Source organism: Myotis daubentonii, chromosome 2 (genome assembly GCF_963259705.1).
Source record: "Myotis daubentonii chromosome 2, mMyoDau2.1, whole genome shotgun sequence".
Taxonomy (NCBI): domain Eukaryota; kingdom Metazoa; phylum Chordata; class Mammalia; order Chiroptera; family Vespertilionidae; genus Myotis; species Myotis daubentonii.
In genome coordinates, this window is record NC_081841.1 from 68,637,315 (window position 1) to 68,660,680 (window position 23,366).

General features: G+C 37.1%; 1 protein-coding gene across 14 annotated transcripts in view; it reads left to right on the forward strand.

Moving 5' to 3' along the window:
• CNOT2 (CCR4-NOT transcription complex subunit 2) overlaps window positions 1-23,366 on the forward strand; it is a 139,642-nt gene that overhangs the window by 72,159 nt on the left and 44,117 nt on the right. For 8 of the 14 annotated variants that reach the window (XM_059683627.1, XM_059683619.1, XM_059683624.1 and 5 more), the window contains one exon: window positions 16,581-16,703. The exons of 4 other annotated variants lie outside the window; for them this stretch is intronic. In XM_059683627.1, the coding sequence (XP_059539610.1) occupies window positions 16,581-16,703 (123 nt within the window). Of the gene's footprint in view, window positions 1-16,580; window positions 16,704-17,621; window positions 17,668-23,366 lie in introns of those variants that run through there. 2 more of the 14 variants (XM_059683628.1, XM_059683625.1) reach the window with 2 other exon arrangements.

Below are 23,366 nucleotides of genomic sequence, written 5' to 3' on the forward strand. Positions count from 1 at the left end.
TCCCAGTCTTTCTGCTGTTAGGGTCAGTTTGCATATTACCCTTTTACTATATAGGATAGAGGCCTGGTGCATGGGTGGGGGCCAGCTGGTTTGCCCTGAAGGGTGTCCCGAATCAGGGTGGGGGTCCCGCTTGGGTGCCTTGCCAACCTGGGTGAGGGGCTGATGGCTGTTTGCAGCTGGTCACACCCCCTTCAGGGTGGGGTCCCCTCTGGGGTGCCTGGCCAGCCTGGGTGAGGGGCTGATGGCTGTTTTCAGGCTGCCCCCACCCCCTTCAGGGTGGGGGTCCCCATTGGGGTGCCTGGCCACTGTGGGTGAGGGTCTGAGGGGTGTTTTCAGGCTGACCGGCGACTGAAGCTCCCAGCCTCTCCTTTCTTTTCTTCTTTTTTTTTTTCTTCTGGGATTTATTTACTTTCTATAATTGAAACTTTGTTGCCGTCACTGGCGCTCCTAGCTCTGAGGCCGAGGCTGGCTGAAAGCAGGTATCTGGAGTTTGTTTGGCTTCTGTAATTGAAACTTTGTTGCTTTTGGAGCTTAGAGCAGGCCACAGCAGGCAGGGAACCTTGGCTTCCTCCATCACTGGAGCAAGCAAGCCTCCTGCTCGCTTCAGCTGTGTGGCTGTCGGCCGCTATCTTTGTTGGCAGTTAATTTGCATATCTCCCTGATTAGCCAATGGGAAGCATAGCGGAGGTACGGTTAATTACCGTTTTTGTCTTTTATTAGATAGGATATATATGTATGTATGTATGTACACACACACACACACACACACACACACACACGTAAAACTAGAGGCCCGGTGCATGAAATTCATGCACGGGGGTTGGGAAGTTGTGGTCCCCTCAGCCCAGCCTACACCCTCTCCAATCTGGGACCCCTCAGGGGATATCTGACTGCTGGGATCGGGCCTAAACCAGCAGTCGGACATCCCTCTCACAATCCTGAACTGCTGGCTCCTAATCGCTCACCTGCCTGCCTGCCTGGTTGCCCCCAACTGCTCCCTCAAATCCCCCGCCCCACCAGCCTAGTCGCCCCTCACTGCCCCCCCCCCCCCCGCCCACCTAATCGCCCCCAGCTGCAACCCCCCACCGTCGCTGGCTTGGTTGCCCCTAACTGCCCCCCTCCCCCCAACCTGGTTGCCCCTAACTGTCCCCCCCGTGCCGGCCTGGTCACCCCAAACTGCCCCCCCCCCCCACTGGCCTGATCGCCCCTCACAGCCCCCCTTCTGGCCTGGTCGCCCCATGCAGCCTGCTGTTAAGTCGTTTGGTTTTCCCTCATTAACCCCCCTGTCGGCCTGGTTATAGGCAACCATCTTGTGAGGGTGTGAGGATCAATTTGCATATTACATCTTTATTATATAGGCTCATTGAAGTTATATATATATATATATATACATATATATATACACATATATATATGTATATATGTATATATATATATATATATATATATATATATATATATGTAAAGTGCTTTGAGCAGTACTTACTTGGCAAACACTAAATACATATTAGTGCTTAATTGTACCATGCTCGCTGTCTTAGACTGAGTATATAGGCTGTGCACTGTTCAGCTAACTCCAAATACATATTCCCTTGGACTGCAGTGCAATCCAGTGGCTCTAAGTAGTATAATTCTTCTAGTGGAATTTTGTGATAGAAAAGAGACATATTGTCCCATTGTATTAAATTATAACTCTGAAATACTTGAAATACTCTCAAAACACCTTTTTTTTTATTTTAAGCAAAATGTATTCTAACTTGAAAAACAATTGGGAAGTTGAAAAAAAGTTGTTTAAATCTCCCAATCCTCGTCTACTACTTCCCATAGTTAGAATGAAGGTTTCTGGTAGTCTATTAGGTATTTTGGAAGTGGTTGTCAACTTCAGTAGGAAAAGGCATAAAACAATTTTTATTGACATATGTTTCAGAACTGTAAAATTTCAAATTAATTTTTTAATACTTTAAAAAATAGTTTATATACTCAAAGTTTTTGCATGCTGTATTGGTCAGTTAGTGTCAAATAACATTCAGGTAATAGCATGCATGGAGTAAGATGAGGACACATTCATGTTATGAGCCTACTCCTTGCCAGGCAGTTATTCTAGATCCCATGGAGACAGAAGTAAACAAAGAAACAAACAAAAAAATCTATTCTTATGGAGTTGACATTTCATTCTGTTTATTTTATTTGTGTGTGTGAGAGAGAAAGAGAGAGAAATTTTTTTAAGAGTTTATTTGAGCCAAAGCAATGACATGCTGGGAAGCAAGATCTCAAATGCTTCCATGGAACTGACATTTTAAAGTATAGAAAGCCATTAAACAAACAAATAAAATGCATTATAAATTATATGCTAATATATTATGCAGAAAAAAATTAAAGTAGGAAAGGGGATAGTGTGCCTAAGGGTTTGGGGAAAAGGATAGTGTAATTTTAAATAGAATAAATAGGGAAATCCTCACTAATATGCCTCAATATCTGAAGGAAGATGATATGATTATCTAGGAGGAAGAACAATCCTAAAGAATATAAGTACAAAGTCCCGGAGACAGTAGCATGCCTTATTTGAGAAACAGCAGGGGAGGGGCTCAGTGTAGAACACAGTAAAATAAGAGGGAAATGGTAAGAGAGGACAGGTAATGAAGGGTAAGTTCACTCAGGCCTTGGAGGCCATAGTAATGGTACAAGAACCCATTGTAAATGTTTTGCCTCTACATTATCTCTCTTTTTGTTAATCCTCACTCGAGGATATTTTTCTATTGATTTTTATGGAAAGAGAGAGAGACAGAAAGAAAGACAGACAGACAGACATGGATGTGAGAAACACATTGATTGGTTGCCTTCCGCACACACCCCATGACAGTGTCTGCAGCCAAGGTACATACATGCCCTTAACTGGAATCGAACCCAGGACCCTTCAGTCTGCAGGCCATTGCTCTATCCACTGTGCCAAACCGGTTAGGACACACCTCTACTCTCTTTGATTTGTGATGTTCCTTTAATCTGAGCATCAAATGAATAAAGTATATGAGTACAAATGTAATATCTAGCACATTACATAGTAGATGCTCAATGAATGTTGATTGAATTTATATGGCAAGATGTTTAGAAGTATTTTAAAGGTCCTGTGTTCCCTTGCTGAAAGAATACTTTTCATTTCCAACTGCTTTATATAGCATAATTCAGCATTCTGATATTCCTCTGTATTTCATTTACTATTTTAATATATTTTGCACCTTCATTGTGTTAGTGAATAGATGCTATCTTTAAATAACTTAAATAAGAATCTATTTCTATTAGTCTTAATATTGATAATAGAATCTATTTTTTTGGCATCATTAATTTACTGTTATAAAACAAGTATTTACATTTTCATAAAAGTGAATAAATCTTATTTAAGTCCTATATATAGATTGATTTCTTTAAAAGTCTAAATTTTTCTCTGTCATTTTGTTTGAATTTGCTTTTACCAAAAGTTGTCCCTGTTTTTTAAAAAGCTTACTGATCTAATTTTAGGAATTTAAGTACATCACGAAGTCATCTGCCATTCTAATATTTAAAGACAAAGTACTGCTTATTTAATTTTAGTTGTCAACTCTAACGTACTGCTCATAGGCATACCAATTATAGTGGGTTTTTTAGTTAATATATGGTTGTGTGCTTTTTTCTATGGATTAGTATTTTCTGAGTTATTAGAGTTTTGGTTTTAGGCTAATGCACTTACCTTTTAAAGCTTATATACTAGTATAAGTGATTCAAGTTTTAATGTGTATAAGGTGTATTGATACAAGCAATTTTTAATTTTTGGAAAACCACAGAATCTGTTTCTTCAAGTTGAAATGTATACAACATACTTTCCTACATCAAAGTCAAACTAATAGAGGCATTTATAGACTTTTTTTTAACACTGTGTAGAGAATTTTTAGATTGGGGGGGTACATTTAAAGGGATGGTTTTGGGGTATATATGAGTAAAGCAGCTTCAGACTTCAGATTTCAGTAAACGGTCTTTGGATTAGGAAGAATGATGTTTTCTCTTTATGTTCTCTCTCCATCTTTTGTTAGATATGGTGTACCCTGTCCTTTTGAATGAGACCGCTTACAAAATATTTCTATAAATCCTGGAACTATCAGGATATTTGCCTACTCTCCAAAATAGTGATTGTGAATATGTTCATTTAGGCCCCTAGTTTTCTGCTGAATTACATTTCCAACCAGAGTCATATGTTTCCTGTGCATCTACCTGTTAACTTCATTTTTAGTATTTATTAAGGCTTTTCTTGCACATTTGAGCATTCTGCATTTGCTAAGAGTATGAAATTACTTACTTTCATTTCCATGCTATCAATACAAGTTGATGAATTTTTCTGTTCTACCTTTAAAATTTAAACCTTCACTTTTCTTAGATCCATTCTAAGCAGATTCATAAACTATTCATTATACATTTATCATATTGTAAATATCAAGCCACAGTATTCTAGAACTAGTAGGACTTCAAGAGTAATATGGTTCTTACATAAGGAGTGGAAGATCATTTGTTCTTTTTCTAAAGATTTCCAAATATTAAGTTCTTTGTTCTTTGAGAAACTAGATTTCTTTTTCCTGTCCACTCTATGTGCTCTTTTCTTTTTTATTTAAGCCCATTTCTTTTTTATTTTACTTTAGTGTTTTTCCATAATGAAATAAAATTTGGATTATTTATAATAGTTGTGGAACATGATTGGTAGCTCAGAATCCAAATGCCAAAAAATACTACCAAAATAAAAATTCCTTGGGCTATAAATATTTCTAGGTGATACTATTTAATCTTTGAATAGGAATATACTAGTTCCATAGAACTTGGGCAATCTCTCAGTGAAAGACCTGTTAGCCTTTCCCTCTAAAGGGCAATAATAAAAATACCTGATTATCTTCAGATATTATGGCTTCTCATGATTTGTTTCAAATCTTTATAGACTACCTCTTGATAAAGACAGATAAATGTTAATGGCTGTTGGCTGTGATTTTATTAATTGGTTTCTGCCTACTTTGTAGACACCAGAGAACGTGTGTGTATGTGATAGTAAATGTGGTATTGAGAGGGAAAAGTAAACAGTAAGTCAGATTGTCTATTCAGTAACCAGAGTAGAACCTCCATTAGAAAAGAGTAAAAAAGGAACAGTGCAGCCTTCCTCCCCACCCCCACCCCCACACCCACACACAAACACATATGTTGGCACTTTATCTTTGATAATACAAGGTGAGTACAAACTCTGTTACTAGAAGTGAAAAAAATCTCTGTGGAGAAGTCTTCATATATTAGTGTTGTGAAATAGTTGATTTTATTATGGTTCACATGTGTCAGCATATTAACAGTAAATCTCCTGGCTACAGAATCCATAAGAAAATATTGCCATTAGGAATTTGTTATTCTTGTAACCCAGTTTTTAGACGTATCCTACATATTTAATGCTACAATATCTATTTAGGTAATTTATAATGAAATTTAGAGTTTTAGAATCTTGTTATAATCATCCAAATTCCTTGAAGAATTAAATTATGTTCTTTATATTTAGAAAGAACTCAAAAATATTAGTTCATGTAGAATATGGAAACAGTAATTACTTTTTTAAAAAAAATCCTCACCCAAGTACATTTTTCCCATTGATTTTTTGTTTTTTGTTTTTGTTTTTATTTTTTGAGAGAGAGAGAGAGGAGAGGGGAAGGATCAGGGAGAGAAAGACATCTATGTGAGAGAGACACATTGATTGGTTGCCTCCCACACCCACCCCTCCTGGGTCTGGGAATTGAGCCTGCAACTGAGAGACAGTTTAACCACTGAGCCACACCAGCCAGGCCAGTAATTACTTTTTAATTGGTGTAATAGTCTTTTCAGCACAATTAAAAAAAAATGTGTCTTTTTCTAAAATAGATACAATCAGTCTGGTAGAGACTGGCTTTTGTTTCATATAATTCTATCCAGTCCATTCTCATTCTTTTACTGTAGAGATCTTTTTAGCATGCACAAATATTTAATTGTGGCCTCCTACTTACCATTGTTCACTACAAAATAAGCCCTGTCCCTTCCCCCCTTTTTTGCCCCCTACTGCTTCTCCTATCATGAAGCTTAGAGTTTGGGGAGAATACATACATTAATTATTAGTTGCACATGTGGGAGTCACTGCATTATAGTGGCTAAAGAGGAGGACTCTAACATTGTCTGGATTCACATCCCATCTCTGTCAATTATCAGATATGGAACCTTGGGCAATATACCCAACTATGCTGGTTCTCATCTGAAAATGAGGACTACATATGTAAATGCATATTCATGGTTTTATTTTCTGTGGTTTCAGTTACCTGTGGTCAACCATAGTCAAGAAACATTAAATGGAAAATTTCAGAAATAAGCAATTTATAAGTTTTAAGTTGCATGCTGTTTTGAGTAGCATAATGAAATCTCAAGCTGTTTCATTCCATCCTTTCTGGGATGTGAATTATCCTTTTGTCCAGCATATCCACTACCCAACTGTTAGTCATTTAGTAGACATCATGGTTATCAGATCATTTATGAGAGAGAGGCGAGAGAGACAGACCACATTTACATAACTTTTATTACAGTATATTGTTTAATTCTGTTTTATTATGTTACTAGAGGCCCGGTGCACAAAAATTTGTGCACTGGCGGGGGCGGGGGGCGCGGTGTCACTCAGCCCCACTTGTGCCCTCTCACTGTCTGGGACCCCTCGGGAGATAACGACCTGCTGGCTTAGGCCCACTCCCGGGTGGCAGAGGGCAGGCCCAATCCCTAGGTGCAGCCCTTGGTCGGGCTCAGAGCAGGGCCGATAGGGGAGTTGGGGCACCGCCCCCTGTCACCCACAGAGCAGGGCCAATCAGGGTGTTGGGGCACTCCCCCCGTCACACTCAGGGCAGGGCCCATGGGGATGTTGCGGCTCCACCCTGTCACACACAGAGCAGGGCCGATCAGGGGGTTTGGGCGCTGCCCCCTGTCACATTGCTCCAGGGGCCAGGAGGCCTCGAGGCTCCGCTGATCCCAGTGCTGGGAGGCCTCGTGGCTCCACTTGACACCTGGGCAGTGAGGCCTTGCTGCTCAGCTTATCCCAGTGCTGGGAGGCCTCGCTGCTCCGCTGATCCCGGTGCTGGGAGGCCTTGCGGCTCCGCTGATCCCAGTGCTAGCAGGCCTTGCTGCTCCATTGATCCCGGTGCTGGGAGGCATATTTACCCTTTTACTATATAGGATAGAGACCTGGTGCACGGGTGGGGGCCGGCTGGTTTGCCCTGAAGGGTGTCCCGGATCAAGGTGGGGGTCCCGCTTGGGTGCCTGGCCAGCCTGGATGAGGGGATGATGGCTGTTTGCAGCTGGTCACACCCCCTTCTGGGTGGGGGTCCCCACTGGGGTGCCTGGCCAGTCTGGGTGAGGGGCTGAGGGCCGTTTTCAGGCTGGCAGGCGATTGAAAATCCCAATCTCTCCTTTTTTTCTTTTTCTTTTTTATTCTGGGATTTATCTACCTTCTATGGCTATCACTGGATCTGAGAGCCGTCTTTAGCTCTGAGACTCGCCTCCAGCTTGAGGCCTTGGGTGCTGAAAGCAGTTATCTGGTTTGTTTGGGTTCTATAATTGAAACACTGTTGCAACTCCAGCTGGGCCGGCTGGCTGAAAGCATGGGGATTGTTTAGCTTCTATAATTGCAACATAGTTGCTTAGAGTGCAAGCTCAGAGCCCAGCAGCGGCAGGCGGGGAACCTTGGCTTCCTCCTTCACCGTAGCAGGCAAGCCTCCTGTTCGCTTTGGCTGCCTGGCTGTCGGCCGCCATCTTGGTTGACAGTTAATTTGCATATCGCCCTGATTAGCCAATGGGAAGCGTGTCGGAGGTACGGTTAATTGCCATGTTTGTCTATTATTAGATAGGATTATTAATTTCTTACTGTGCCTAATTTATAAATTAAGCTTTATCATAAGTATGTATAGGAACAAAACAGTGTATAAATTTTGGTACTATCTAAGGTTTTAGGTATCCATTGGGGGGTCTTGGAGCATATTCCCTGTGCATAAGGGGGGAAGGGCTACTGTACTAAGTAAGCGTTGAGGATTGCATATGAGTAAATACATTTTAAAACATTTAGGATATATTGCCTGGCATATAGTAAGTGATCAAGATGAGTTATTTTTTTCAATGACTGTGTAAATCAGGGGTCCTAACATGGTGTGAAAGTTCCAGAGAATGGGAGACAAAGCATTCTAAATAGAGGTATCAGGATTATGCAAAGGCCCTGAGGTGGAATGGAACTTGTGTTTGATTTACTGAGGTGTGGCAGCAGTTTAGTGTGGCAGTAGGCCTGTGGAGAGCGTTAAGGTCAAAGAGATTACCTAGGGCAGCGGTTCTCAACCTGTGGATCTCGACCCCTTTGGGAGTCGAATGACCCTTTCACAGGGGTCGCCTAAGACCATCGGAAAACACATATATAATTACATATTGTTCTTGTGATTAATCACTATGCTTTAATTATGTTCAATTTGTAACAATGAAAATACATCCTGCATATCAGACATTTACATTACGATTCATAACAGTAGCAAAATTACAGTTATGAAGTAGCAACGAAAATAATTTTATGGTTGGGGGTCACTACAACATGAGGAACTGTTTTAAAGGGTCGCGGCATTAAGAAGGTTGAGAACCACTGACTTAGGGCCTTTTGTAAGCAATATTATTGATTTGGCAAGCTGTTGAAACATTCCAATCAGTAGGGCCATGATAGTTATTTTAAAAATTCACTTTGGCTGATATGGGAAAGTAGATTTAAGGGGAATAAGAATGGTTAAAAAAATGTTCAGAGGATATTGGAGATATGCTAGGAAGTGACAAAGATGGAAAGATAGGATGATTTCAATCAATATTTAGAGTTAGTCTGATCAGCATGGAGTTTCACTTTTTGCAGATCACAAGGGTTACATATGGCATTTTTCAGAGATGAATAGGAACAACTAGGAATAACCCAAATTAAACTGAGGCATAAGGTTTGTGTTGGATTTTCAGATTATTGTTGTTGCAGAGTTGTTTTAAGGTCATGATCTCAGGAATCTTGGTCTGTATCCTGTAGGTGGGGGAAATTAACAAGACATGAGAACAGGAAAGTGACAAAGTCAATGTAGTAGTTATTAATATGGCACAACAATAAAGTTAGTCAAGGGAAGTCTTGCTTAGTTCATCATCTAGATTTTTGTACCTGGTTTGTCTGCTAATTCTCTTGCCCTCTTTTAACCTGGCAAAAGTTCGGCCTACTTTTCCTTACCCAATTATCACTGTCCTTACAGACTTCTTCCATGTTGGCTATATTGAAAAGTTTTGTTGTTTCTTAGGCTTTCTCTCACTTCTGAGCACTTGTGCATGCTGTCTCATGCCAAAGTTAGCTCCCACTCCATGCACTTGTATTTCCTTTTTTATCAAGGTTTTGCTCACCCAAACATTACTTCTTTTATAATAAAATCTTTCTGTCTGTTTGCCTCAAAGTTAGATATTCCCTTATTTGTGTTCCCAAAGCACTTGTATAGATTTTTATTTGTAATTGTTTATTTATAGGTCTGTCTCCTAGCTAGACTGTGAGTTAAGACTTGGGACTGTTACCTATTAGTTTTTCTCTTCATCAACACAATTGCTAGCATAATTCATATAGTAAATCCTCAGCATGTTTGTTGAAATATGAAGGAAGACCAGTCAGAAAGCTAAAAAAATCTAGTCTAGAATTTAAACTAAGATGATAATAGGAAGAATGTCAAAAACAGATGTGAAAGCCACTCTAAAGAAAGAATAGAACGCGATGGATGTGCAGAACAAAGCAGGAAAAAATAATCAGGAAATAAGTTTTAAATATTGCTGATTTAGTTTATTAAATTGTACTTCTGAGGTAGAAATGTTAGCAGCACTTTAAAATATGCTGCTAGAATCTTGAGTTATGACTGAAGATAGATTTTGAAATCAAGCTACATTTGTTTGCTGTCAGGAAAAGGACCACTCCATCATGAGGTGTGTGTGTGTACACCTCTCTCTCTCTCTCCTCTCTCTCTCTTCTCTCTCTCTCTCTCTCTCTCTCTGTCTCTCTCTCTCTCCCTCCCTCCCTCCCTCCCTCCCTCCACTCCTCCCTCCCTCCCTCTTTGAAATCAATAAAAAATATTTTTTTTAAAAAGGTAAAAAATATATCAAGTTTGTGGTTTTGCAAATTCTTTCTCTGAGATTATTTTGATTTACTGCATTGGCTTTGAAATACTGTATTTAGATGTTGAGAATGTCATATCTTAAGAATTTCTAGCTAGTCCAAGTTAAATAATAAGTGTGTTCTCTCTCTCTCTCTCTCTCTCTCTCTCTCTCTCTCTCTCTCTCTCTGTCTGTCTCTCTCTCTCTCTCTCTCTCTCTCTCTCTCTTTCTGGTTAGTTCCTGTGTAGTCAAAGGAAAGAAAAATGTCAGTTAAATGTTTTAGATCTATGTTCAAGATGTTCTTAAGAAACATTGCTTTTGGGATATACATATTCCTGTTCTTTCTTGGTAAAATTCTTAATTTTTATTTCTGATTTGTTATAACATCTAGTATGAGAGTTGTGAGAAAAGATGGTTAACAAAATAGATATAAGCCCTTGATATGTTTGCTTGAAAAAAGCTGACAGATGATACATACCAAAGAGTATAACATATAACAGATTTTATATGTAGTAATGTAAAATGAAGTATGTTTATTTTTAAATTAATTTTTCAAACTTCCATTACCAAATTGATTTTAATATAAATGGCATAACCAGTAATTTTAGTATATTTCAAGATAGTGTTGATATCTCTTTGAAATTGATAAAAATTGATATCTAGAGTACTTTGATTTCTACTTACTCTCTTCCAGGAGGTAATGTTATCTTTTCATATTACTATCTGTTCATCTGTTTATTAGTATCAGCTCTCCCTCAAAATATATCCTTTATCTAATCACTTCTACCATTGCCACTGCCCTCTGAGCCACCATCTCTTATCAACCTGTTTCCCTGCTTCCATTCTTATCCCCTCTTTTATTCAATTCTTACAGAGTAGCTTTCAGGCATTTAAGAACATTTATATGCCAAATTATGTCAACCTTAAACTGCCCCCACACCATCTCTCTGGCTCTTTTTAACCCTCACCTGAGGATGATTTTATTGATGAGAGAGATATCAATTGGTTGCCTCCCATATATGCCCTGACCAGGAATCAAAACCAAAATCTTTTGGTGCGCGAAACGATGCTTCAACCAGCTGAGCCACCTGTTGAGAGCCCAAAACCCTCTCTTGACTTACCACCTCACATAGAATAAAATCCAGTGTCCCTCAGGCCTGTCAGGCACAAAATGATCTGACCCTCATCAGTATATCTGCCTTTATTTCCTATCATTATCCACTAAGCTCATGCTGCTTTAGTCACAACACTGAGGATCTTCTGTTTCCTCTTTATTGAATGCTCTTCCTATGGGTCTGCCTAGTTGGCTCCCTTACTTCTCTGCTTGACTATCTTCCCAATTCCACCCTTCCTGGTTATTAGTCTAAAAACTTTCCTATTCCATTTCATTATTCTATATGGAATAAAGGACAGGCCATTTAAAAATAAATTAAACTAGCTTTTATGAAAATCTTACTATGTTGTCTTTTTCCCCCTTTCTTTTTGGTTTTGTTATTTTTTTTTTAATTAAATCTTTATTGTTCAGATTATTACATTTGTTCCCTTCCCCCCCCCCCATAACGCCCCTCCTCCCAGTTCCCGCCCCACCCTCCACCCTCACTCCCCACCCACTGTCCTCATCCATAGGTGCACGATTTTTGTCCAGTCTCTTCCCACATCTCCCACACCCCTTTCCCCCCCAAGAATAGTCAGTCCATTCCCTTTCTATGTCCCTGATTCTATTATAATCAACAGTTCATTCTGTTCATCAGATTATTTATTCACTTGATTCTTAGATTCACTTGTTGATAGATGCATATTTGTTGTTCATAATTTGTATCTTTACCTTTTTCTTCCTCTTCCTCTTCTTAAAGGATACCTTTCAGCATTTCATATAATCCTGGTTTGGTGGTGATGAACTCCTTTAGCTTTTCCTTATCTGTGAAGCTCTTTATCTGACCTTCAATTCTGAATGATAGCTTTGCTGGATAAAGTAATCTTGGTTGTAGGTTCTTGGTATTCATCACTTTGAATATTTCTTGCCATTCCCTTCTGGCCTGCAAAGTTTCTGTTGAGAAATCAGCTGACAGTCGTATGGGTATCCCCTTGTAGGTAACTGAGTTTCTTTCTCTTGCTGTTTTTAAGATTCTCTCTTTATCTTTTGCTCTTGGCATTTTAATTATGATGTGTCTTGGTGTGGTCCTCTTTGGATTCCTTTTGTTTGGGGTTCTCCGCGCTTCTTGGACCTGTAAGTCCATTTCTTTCACCAGGTGGGGGAAGTTTTCTGTCATTATTTCTTCAAATAGGTTTTCAATATCTTGCTCTCTCTCATCTTCTGGCACCCCTATAATTCTGATGTTGGTACGCTTGAAGCTGTCCCAGAGGCTCCTTACACTATCCTCGCATTTTTGGATTCTTTTTTCATTTTGCTTTTCCGGTTGGATGTTTTTTGCTTCCTCGCATTTCAAATCATTGACTTGATTCTTGCGCTCCTCTGGTCTGCTGTCGGACGTCTGTATAATATTCGTTATTTCAGTCCGTGTGTGCTTAATTTCTAGTTGGTTCCCCAATATAAGATCGAGGGTCTTATTAGTTTTCGTGTAGATCTCATTAAGTTTATCGGCAGCTTCTAAACAGTTCTTGAGAGACCTTAAAAGTGTGGTTCTGAACTCTATTTCTTCCATTGACAATTTTGTCCTGTTTCTTTGTCTCCGCATTTTGTTATGCTTCCTTGGTGCACCCCCTAGTGGTCTTTGTTCACAGTCTTATAGATAAATCTTGATTGTTGTAGCTAATTCCAGGGAGAGTTTGACCTCCAGGCCAAGTGGCTATGAGAATCAGCTGTGTCAGCAGTGAGAGAACTTCTGTCCTCTAGGGAGGTGCTAATCTAGCCTTTGCCTGAGGCTATCCGGCAAATGCCTCTGTGCAGGGCTTGGGCGGGGCGGGTCGCACAGGATCAACAGGGTGGGCCAGAGAGAGCAGTTATGGCGGCTCTCAGTCCTGTCCCCAGGGGCTCTGCCTCTCTGAGTCCCAGCACCCGCTGCAAAGCTCGGAGAGAAAGCTGCACTCGCTCTGACCGAAGCCAGACAGTCCCGCTTCTCCCGTTTGAGTCTGGGTCCCTAAAGACTCGCCTGGATCTGGAGCTCAGAGTCTGCGACTCCCTCCCGATTGAAAACGCCAACCACGCCCTCCGCCGCCAGCCCGCTCCGCGCACTCCGCACCTCAGAATTTGACTTCAGCACTGCGCCTCCTCTGAGTGTCCGTATGCGTTTCTCTTTCCTCCTAGTTGTAGGACTTCCACTCAGCCAGCGTTCCTGTGGTTCTGGGTGATGTCCGTTCCGTGTTTTAGTTTCACTTTTGAAGTAGTTGTTCAAAGCAGCAAACTCCGGCGTTAACCTATGCCGCCATCTTGGTTCTCTCTGGTTTTGTTATTGATTAGAAAAGTCTTTGTTTCATCTCAGTACACATCCCTGGACTTGGGCTTGAATTTGGAGAGCAGAGTATTATTACACTTTTACCTCTCTTTGTTTTTGCATAAGTCTTGTAGGAATAATTAGCATTTTCACTGATGTGTGATTTAGCACATAAAACAAATATGAATTTCTACATATTTGTGTTCTTTCTGGCACACAGGAACACACACATACACTGAATCTGGGAAAATCTGGTATTGATGGAAAAGAAACATTTTCCTTTGTATGGGGCACTTCATATGTTTAGTTTTGCTTTCAAAACAGTAAAACCTTTGCACAATATTAGCATGAAGTTTTTTATTCTGTACAATTAACTTCAGTTTTGGAATTCTAGAAATCTGTAATTGGTTTTGAAGATAAATGTTATACAAAAATTGTCAAAAGAAGAGTTTAATTTGTATTATTTGAGTTAATTTATGTGTGTTAAATATGAAGAGAGATATGCTGGTACTTTCACATAATATTATTGAATTCTATAAGTTCCATGCATTTTCTCATGTGTTCTTTCTTAGAAATAGAACTCAAATGTATCCTTAACTTTTACAAAACAAGCATTTAAAATCTCATATGTAAAGTGCCTTAATTTGTAGATTATAAAGTGCTTTCCTTCTTGTTAGTGACTACTTAGGGGGATAGAGATAGGCATATGGGATCCTAATCCCTGAAATTACATTCAGAATTATGGAAGAGCTTTCATGAGATTAACCAAGGGAGTCCACTGCCCAATGAAGATTAAGTATGTCCTAACAGATTAATAGACCCTTTAAAAATAACTTTCTGTATTTCATACCTAAAGAGATTAATAGCCCAAAAACATATAGCAAAGCAGTGGTTAAGCTGTTTTTTACTATTGTTGATAGTTAATTAAATAGCTTTTTCTCAGACTTCAACAGGAAGAATAGTTAGATATTTGAGTTTTCTACAATTTTAACAGGGAACTTAAGATAAAAAAGCAATTACCAAATAGCATAGATGCTTTCAACAAACTTGCACATTACCTTGCTTTTTTTAGAGGAAGGGAGAGGGATAGTTAGAAACATCGATGAGAGAGAAACATCGATCAGCTGCCTCCTGCACACCCCCTACTAGGGATGTGCCCGCAACCAAGGTACATGCCCTTGACCGGAATTGAACCTGGGACCCTTCAGTCCGCAGGCCATTGCTCTATCCACTGAGCCAAACCGGTTAGGGCTAAACTTGCTTTTAAAGTCTGTACCATATTAGTTCACCATATCTACTGATAAATAATGGTAACTACAGTGTTTCATTTTGAAATGAGAACTGAAAGAAATTGTTTCTTGTTTATAGTTGAATAAAATACCTGTATTCATAATAAGTGTATAAGAAAAGTATCAAATTTGATGCTTTCCCCCCAAATTTTTATGGAAAGATGTGGTCACCATGTATTTAGTTCTTTATATATCTCTTCTATCGTGACACTGCAGTTTACACATTGATTTTAACATCAATTGATAGCTTTTGAAAATAAGTAAAAATTAGCATAGATTTAGTAATTTTTTATTTTGGTTTGGGTTCAAAATTGCTAGTGTTGGATGTGGTAAAGACTTAAAAAACAAAAGAGTAAACATGTTATGTAATGGAGAATATAAATTTACACCAGGATGATGAATGAAAAAGTTATCCTATAATATTATATGAGTGGGTACTGTGGCTTCAGATAAAACTCCCTGTGTGCCATTAAATACTGCCTCAGAAATTACTATATCTTCCCGAAACCGGTTTGGCTCAGTGGATAGAGCGTCGGCCTGCAGACTGAAGGGTCCCAGGTTCGATTCCGGTCAAGGGCATGTACCTGGGTTGCGGGCACATCCCCAGTGGGAGATGTGCAGGAGGCAGCTGATCGATGTTTCTCTCTCATCGATGTTCCTAACTCTCTATCTCTCTCCCTTCCTCTCTGTAAAAAATCAATAAAATATATTTAAAAAAATCCTTTAAAAAAAAAAAAGAAAAAAAAGAAATTACTATATCTTAATAAACTTATATTGTAAGTGAATATCCTGTACTCTGGAAAACAGATAATTTAATCCGTAATTAGAGTATTTACAAAGACACTACTACTGAAGATGCATGTGAAGATGTTGAATACTTAAACCCAAACTTAATTTCAAAAAAATGTTTGCAGGAGAAAATTATACTTGGGGTTGCTCCCGCCCCTCCCCCAAGAATAAGTGACATTTATTTCTTTTAAGTGGAATTATTGTATAAGACAGGCTTTACATATATTCTCTTATTTTTATGGCCTGGATGTAAACATTAAGTACTATATTGTTATAGTGAGATTTATATATGTCTAACACAGTGGTTCCCAAATTTAGGTGGCCATGCCCCACCTAAGCATCTCTAAAATCCTGATGCCCCCCCCCCGTGACATATAATTCTTATTATTCAAAAAATGAGCTCCTATTCACATGGAGGAAGCCTAAAAAGCCATTAACTTGGTCTAAAGCTTCCAAAGAACATAGCATCCATGAAAGAGAAAAATAACAGAATGAATGGGCAGTTGAAGTACTGAGGAAGAAATCACTAAGAAATTGTTAAAAATAATAATATGAAGTGATATGAAAAAATAGCAAATAAAGTTTCAAAACATATAATAGAGAACTGAAATGCATATATATGTCAATATATATTTATATGCTGTATAAGAGGCCCCTAGAACCATAAGAAATGCAAAAAATTCACTGTTAATAACTCATTCTTGAATTGCCCCCCCTTAACTTTTAAAGTCAAATTTCCCCCCTCTGTGGGGCATGTGCCCCACGTTGGGAACCACTAGTCTAACGTGTTCCAGAAGCCCTTAGTTGATCTGTTTCTTCATCTTAGCAATGCTCCTTTCATTTTCTGGTTCCACATAAGAATAAAGTAAAGTTTGACATTTTCCAAAGTATTATTCTTGATAAAAGCAATATTTTTGTTTAGGTGACAAACAGCATGTTTGGTGCTTCAAGAAAGAAGTTTGTAGAGGGGGTCGACAGTGACTACCATGACGAAAATATGTACTACAGCCAGTCTTCTATGTTTCCACATCGGTCAGAAAAAGATGTAAGTTAATCAATTAACATTGTGTTTACTTAGTCTGTCTCTTTCTGGTTCCTGAAAAGCAGTATATGAACTTCAGTGTACCATCTTTGGTTGAATGACTATCTTTTAGACACATTTCTAGGCCCAGGAATAAGTTACATTCTAATGGGAGACAAATGTTCTGATTCTCAAGTTGAAATATGGTAATGCTGTGGTAGGAAGTATTCAAAGACATGGGGTAAACATGGTATTGCGTTAAGATCAATTTTTTTTTTAATTTGTTTAGTGACTTGTGTTGAAACACATATATAGAATAGAAAGATTTGCACAGATTTCAACGTATAATGACAGGCCTCAATGAAACTTTATCTTTGCTTTGTAATCTAGCTATAACCCTAGGCCTCAGATAGAAACAGCTTTTTTCCATTGTTCAATTGTAGGGATGCAATGATAAAAAAAAAATTTTTTTGAAGAACTATATTCAAAATATGGAAGATCATATAGAGGTGTGAATTAAATGCTTTGGAAGGCTAATAGTTCAATATTCCCATTTGGAATGAAAGGATTTAGGACATAGCCAAGTCATAATTAGCCAATTGATAAAATATTTTAAATGAATTCAATCGTTATTTTCAAATTCTGGTAAACTACTTTAAATTATACACTGTATAGTAAATCTTCACTTAACATCATCAATAGGTTCTTGGAAACTGCAACTTTAAGCAAAATGATATATGACAAAACCAATTTTACCATCGGTTAATTGACATAAACAAGAGTTAAGCTCCTATGGTATATTTGGTCACAAAAACATCATATTTCTAAAATCCCCAAAACACATCTAATATTAAACATTGAAATAAACATGAGCTATATATATATTTAAGAAATATTAATAAAAACAATTAAGAGAATTATTTTCCAACCTGTTTATTCCAGCTCGATGTAAGGCAGTACCCAACCCTGGACAGGAAACCACTGCATGGTAGGGTTCCCTCGTAAACACGCACATCCACACTCACTTAGACTGGGACACTTTTAACACTCCAGTGAACCTAACAATATCTTTGGGACATGGAAGAAAACCAGAGTACCTAGAGGAAACCACACAGACATGGGGAGAATGTGCAAATTCAATACAGTCAGTGGTCCCCACTGGGAATTGATTCCCCGACACCAACACCACCAACATAATAATGAGAACCTGCTGTATACTTAGGAAAACCAGTTGCGTTCTTCTACTTTGTACTTTTCTTTTTTCCTTTACGAACTTGCTGTTCCCAATCTCTCTCTCTCTCTAATAATCTACTCTAGTTGTTAAGCTAATAAGATTCTTAGTGGTGTTTAAATAGTTATAAAATTCTAAGATATGTAACAAATTCTTTCTTTTTTTTTTTTTCATTAAAATTTATTCCTGCATCTTTTAGAATTTCACAGTTTGGCTTAACTAGGTTAAGTTAGGATTTCAGTGGGCTCTAAAGATCCCCCCCCCCCAACCCCTGGGTTTTGGTGTTATTCCATTTTATTTGTATTTGAAAATTGTGTCATTTTAGCAACAAACTACCAGTTGCATTGTTAGGGTTCTTTTCAAATTATGTGTATGGTGGTTTTCTTTATACTTAATGTGCAATTTTATAACTCAGAATAATGTCATCTAATTTATTTTGTTATGTTAGTGCTCTAATTATTTGCTATAAATTATAATGGAATTATATTTTACATAAGTTGCTATATTTAAGTATTGATCTAGAGTTAAAGAATTTGGGATGTCTTTCTGGTAGCATCACTGCAGAAACTATAAAACTAAATTGTGTGTGTTACTGTGATTGTAGCAAAAGTTAAGTTTGATGGAAAAGTGGCAGTGGAATGTTACTTATTGATGAAAAGCATTTATTTCAATTAGGAAGATATGAAACTTGCAAACTGATTCGGAAATAAGATATGTGAACAGAATGAATGCTAGAGATGTCTGTCTTCTAGAGAGCCAAGTTTTTTAGTCAGAATTATTTACATCCACTCTCATACTCACATACATTAGTTAGCATCCCAATCTAGTTGTCACAAAAATAACACAGAATGAATTGATTCGTAAAACTCTTTAATTAATTAATTAACAAGGTAATAAGACATAGGGATTAAGAATTTGGGCTCTAAAGCAGTAAAGGTATGTGTTTGCGTCTTGGCTTTGTCTATTAGCAAAAATTTCTCCAAGCATCAGTTTTCTCTCTGTAAAATGGGAATAATAATATATATGTAACTACTTATAAATTTTTGCTATTGCTGACACTTTTTAAATTATAAAATAATACAGAAAATTTTAGAAAATATTCATGGGAGAAAATAAATTACCCATAGTATTGACCGTCGGGAATAATTTATTAATAAAATTGTAATTTTATACTTTATATATTTTTATTTTAAAAATGTTATTTAAATCTCTGGGACATACTGACATATTTTCTATTTGAAAGCTTGTAGCAATTTTTGCTTTCATCAGCACTCTCTATGCCCTCAAGAATACCAGCTGTTACCTTTACATCTTTGCCAATAGACAAAAGAAATCTCCTGTTTTAATGTACAGTAAAACGTTGCTAAACTTATACACATGCACACACATAGAGTGATGTGTCTTTTCCATATAGTTATTGGCCATTTGTTTTTCTTTGTGGACTACCTGTTTTTGTGCTATTTTCTATTTCTCTATTGAGATGATGTCTGTTTATTTGTTGCTGTATTCTATATATAAGAGTAAGAAAATTGTCATTTGCCCGGCCAGACTGGCACAGTGGTTGAGCATCGACCTAGGAAACAGGAGGTCAGGGTTCTATTCCTGGTTCGATTCCTGAGCCCGGGTTGTGGGCTCACTCCCCAGTGTGGGGTGTGCAGGAGGCAGCCGATCCATGATCCTCTCTCATCATGGATGTTTCTATCTCTCCCTCTCCCTTCCTCTCTGAAATCAATAAAAATATATTTTTTAAAAAAAGAAAATTGTCATTTGTTACAAATATTTTCTCAGTATTTTGTTTTGTTTACTTTATAGTTTTTTAAATACAAAATAGTTTTCTTTTTTACTGAATTTGATTCATCAGTCTTTTTTTATTGTTTTTGTTTTTGAGATCATACTTAGACTTCTAGTACTTTTGTGCTTCATCCTTCACATATAACTTATGTTCATTAGAAATATATTTTGGTTTAAGGTGTGCATTTTATGGTGCCAGATTCCCCCTTACTCTGAATATCCAGTTGTCCCTACACCATGTATAATTAGCTCACCAGTCAGAAAACTTTTCCATAAATGACCAGATAGGTTTTACGTGCCAAGAGATTAACTAAATGATATTAAGTAGATATTTATATAACTTTTAAAAATATTTTTGAAAACATTCTTGGTTCTTGCATTCTGCAAGTATATGCAATATGCTAGATTTAGTATATGCTATTTTTTTTTTCCTGTTCTTTATACCTTTTAATATGTAGGTTTTTATGGTGGTTATTTTTATTGTATTTTTCTGATTGGTTTTTACTGGTATATAGAATAGTTTGATTGTGTATATATTTATAACCTACTACCTTACAAAGTCTTTTATTAGTTTTTGTTGATTGGGAATGTGGACTCTTGAAATCCTCCTATATGAATTTATATCTCAACCACATGATTTATTAGCTATGTGTAAATAGTACTTGGGCAAGTTAGTCTCTGTGTCTCTGTTTTCTCATCTATAAACTGGAAATAGTATATGACTCATGAGTAGTTATAAGGATAAATGAATACTGTATGCAAAACTTTTAGAAGACAGGTAGAAATATTAAATTTGCCACTGAATAATATATATGAATAATATTATGTTTTATTCTCTTGGGTTTTTTAGGTTTTATGTATCATCTACAAATAATTATTTTTGTCTTTTATAAAACTTTTGAAGATAAAAAAATTTTAAATACTAAATAAAGGATGGATAACTTTGTAATTTTTTTCTCTCTGGGAACAGTGAGAAAATAATTTTAATTTGTAACTGGCTAGTGGTTGAGGGAATCTTTAAGCCAATTATTTAAAAAACAACAACAACAAAAAACAACCAATTTCCTGATTTACACTATTCATAGAATATAAAATGTAACTTTTTTGTCATATACATGATCATAGACGTATATAGGAAACTGTACTTTATGAGATTACTTGCTAATTAAATTGTTAAGTGGTTGTTACTTCTTATTTTCCAAGACCTTTTATTTAAAGATGTCCCTGTATGGTATGTGTCGTCCTATAGAATGCTGAATTTTCTGTTTTGAAATACAGAAGTAGTTTTGTAAATATTACAGATATGTTACTTAAATGTTTTCAAAGATTAAATCAGAGGCAGGTATGGATTTGATTTCTTTTTCATTATAATTATTTTCGTTATGGGGAGGACCTTACAGAAAATGAAAGGCATTCATATAAGACATGAAATAGACAACTCTTTGGGGGTAATAAAATCTAATCAACTTAAGAATTTTAAATATACATATTTATATTTTAATTGCTAACATCTTTTCTAGTCTGAGTCTTTACACTTATTTGATGATTCTTAAGTATAATCATTTTAGAAGACAAATTTATAGGAACCTCTTCTCCCTTGTTTTAATATATGCTGAATAAGGGCATAAAATGTGACACCTACTTCATATTTTTAAAAACTCTTAAAACTGATAAAGAGTAGGCTACTTCCTTATTTTGACAAACAGTATCCATTTTGAACCCATACCTAGCTTTCATACTCGTGTTATCCTACAGCAGTTATGGCAAGTATGCTTTCCCTTAGGCCAATTAATAATATTTCATTAAAATCTGGTATAAAATAGGGATACCTTCTATCACCATTATATGGTCATCCTCATGACTAGTATTTAAGTACATACTGGACTCAGGCTGGCTATTGTCATTGAATTCTTTCTATTTCAGGACCTTAGCACTTTGCACTTTCATTTTTCAGATCTTCACATGGTTCTCTCTGTCTTCCTACCCTACATCCATGTATCTGCTAAAATATATCTGGGAGACCTCTCTGATCACTCTTCCTAAGCAGACTTTTGTATATTATCTGTACTACTTCCACTATATTCTTCTAAATTCTTTCCTGCATTTTAACAATCATAGCACCTATCTCTACCTGAAAGTACATATTTATTAACTGTTTATTATCCTTTCTACTCCACTAGAATTTAAGTTTAACAAGGGCAAAGACTTTCCCCTGTCTAGTTTACTGCTGTGTTCCTAGAAGCTGTAATAATGCATAGGACATAGTAGACTCTCAGTGAGTCTTTGTTAAAGAAAGGGAAAGAAAGTTGATATTGAAAAATAACAAAATTAACATTATTTATAGGAAATATGATTATTTACCTAAAAAACTGAAAACTCACCTTTAAAACTTTTAATAGAAAATATGCATGCATATAAGTGTGTCATATTTCTATGAAAGTGATAACCTGGTATCATTAAATATAAATACATCAGACTATACTCTAAAGAAATTGGAATTAAATGTCAAATTGTTTGAAGGGAATGTTCTAAAATCTACAGTCATTGTCATTCACATAATTTTCAAACTGAGTATTTTAAAGATAAAAACCTACTTATCAAAAGGAGTTAAAATGATATAAGATATATTAAATTTTGATATTTCTACCAAAATGGTTACAAAGTGTTAAACACTACTACTAATAATTTATATTCAGAAAATACTATATTAGTCCTATCATACTAGCAAGGAGTTCGTTTGTTTCTCTTGTAGTGGAAGAATAGCCAGTATCAATGAGGGAGCATTGAAGTAAATGCCTTAGAAGTATAATTAACACAGGATAGTCTTTGTACAAAATAGTTTATCAGTTTATATTAAGAGCCTTTAAAAATGTGAACTTTCCTTGAATCAGTCATATGCATTTTTGTAAACTTGTACTTTGCTTCTAAACTAAAATTTTGACAGTATAAGAACGATTATTTTCGTACCTTTTTTAGTAAAGAATTTGAATGTTCAATGATTAATGGAATTATTTTTACAATTATTACCAAATATTTCAGCATATGTTAATACTTTTTAAAATGTTTTTATTGATTTTTTTTTTAAAGAGAGCAGGAGAGGGATAGAAAGAGAAACATCAATGATAGCAAAACATCATTGATCAGCTGCCTCCTGCACACCCCCTACTGGGAAATAAGCCTGTAACCTGGGCATGTGCCCTAACCGCCCCCCCCACCCCACCACCACCACCACCAGTAATTGAACCAGTGACCACTTGGTTCCTGGGTCAACGCTCAATTGCCACTGAGCCACACCAGCCTGGCTATATTATACTTTTTAAAATGTTCTTTTTAAAAATTTAATGTTTTAATCAAAATTACTGGAAGTATCTAGTAAATGCATAATTTGTTGTTAGTTATCTGATTCATAAGATAATCAGGTCCTATGACTTATTTTTGTCTTGTCCCTGTCTTCTTTTGGTGTTTTTAATATATTACCTTTTCAATAGAGGCCCGGTGCACAAAAATTTGTGCACTCGGGGATGTCCCTCAGCCTGGCCTCTGCCCTCTTGCAGTCTGGAACCCCTTGGAGGATGTTCACCTGCTGGCTTAGGCCCGCTCCCTGAGAGATCGGGCCCAAGCTGGCAGTCAGACATCCCTCTGGCAGCCCGGGAGCCCTCAGGGGA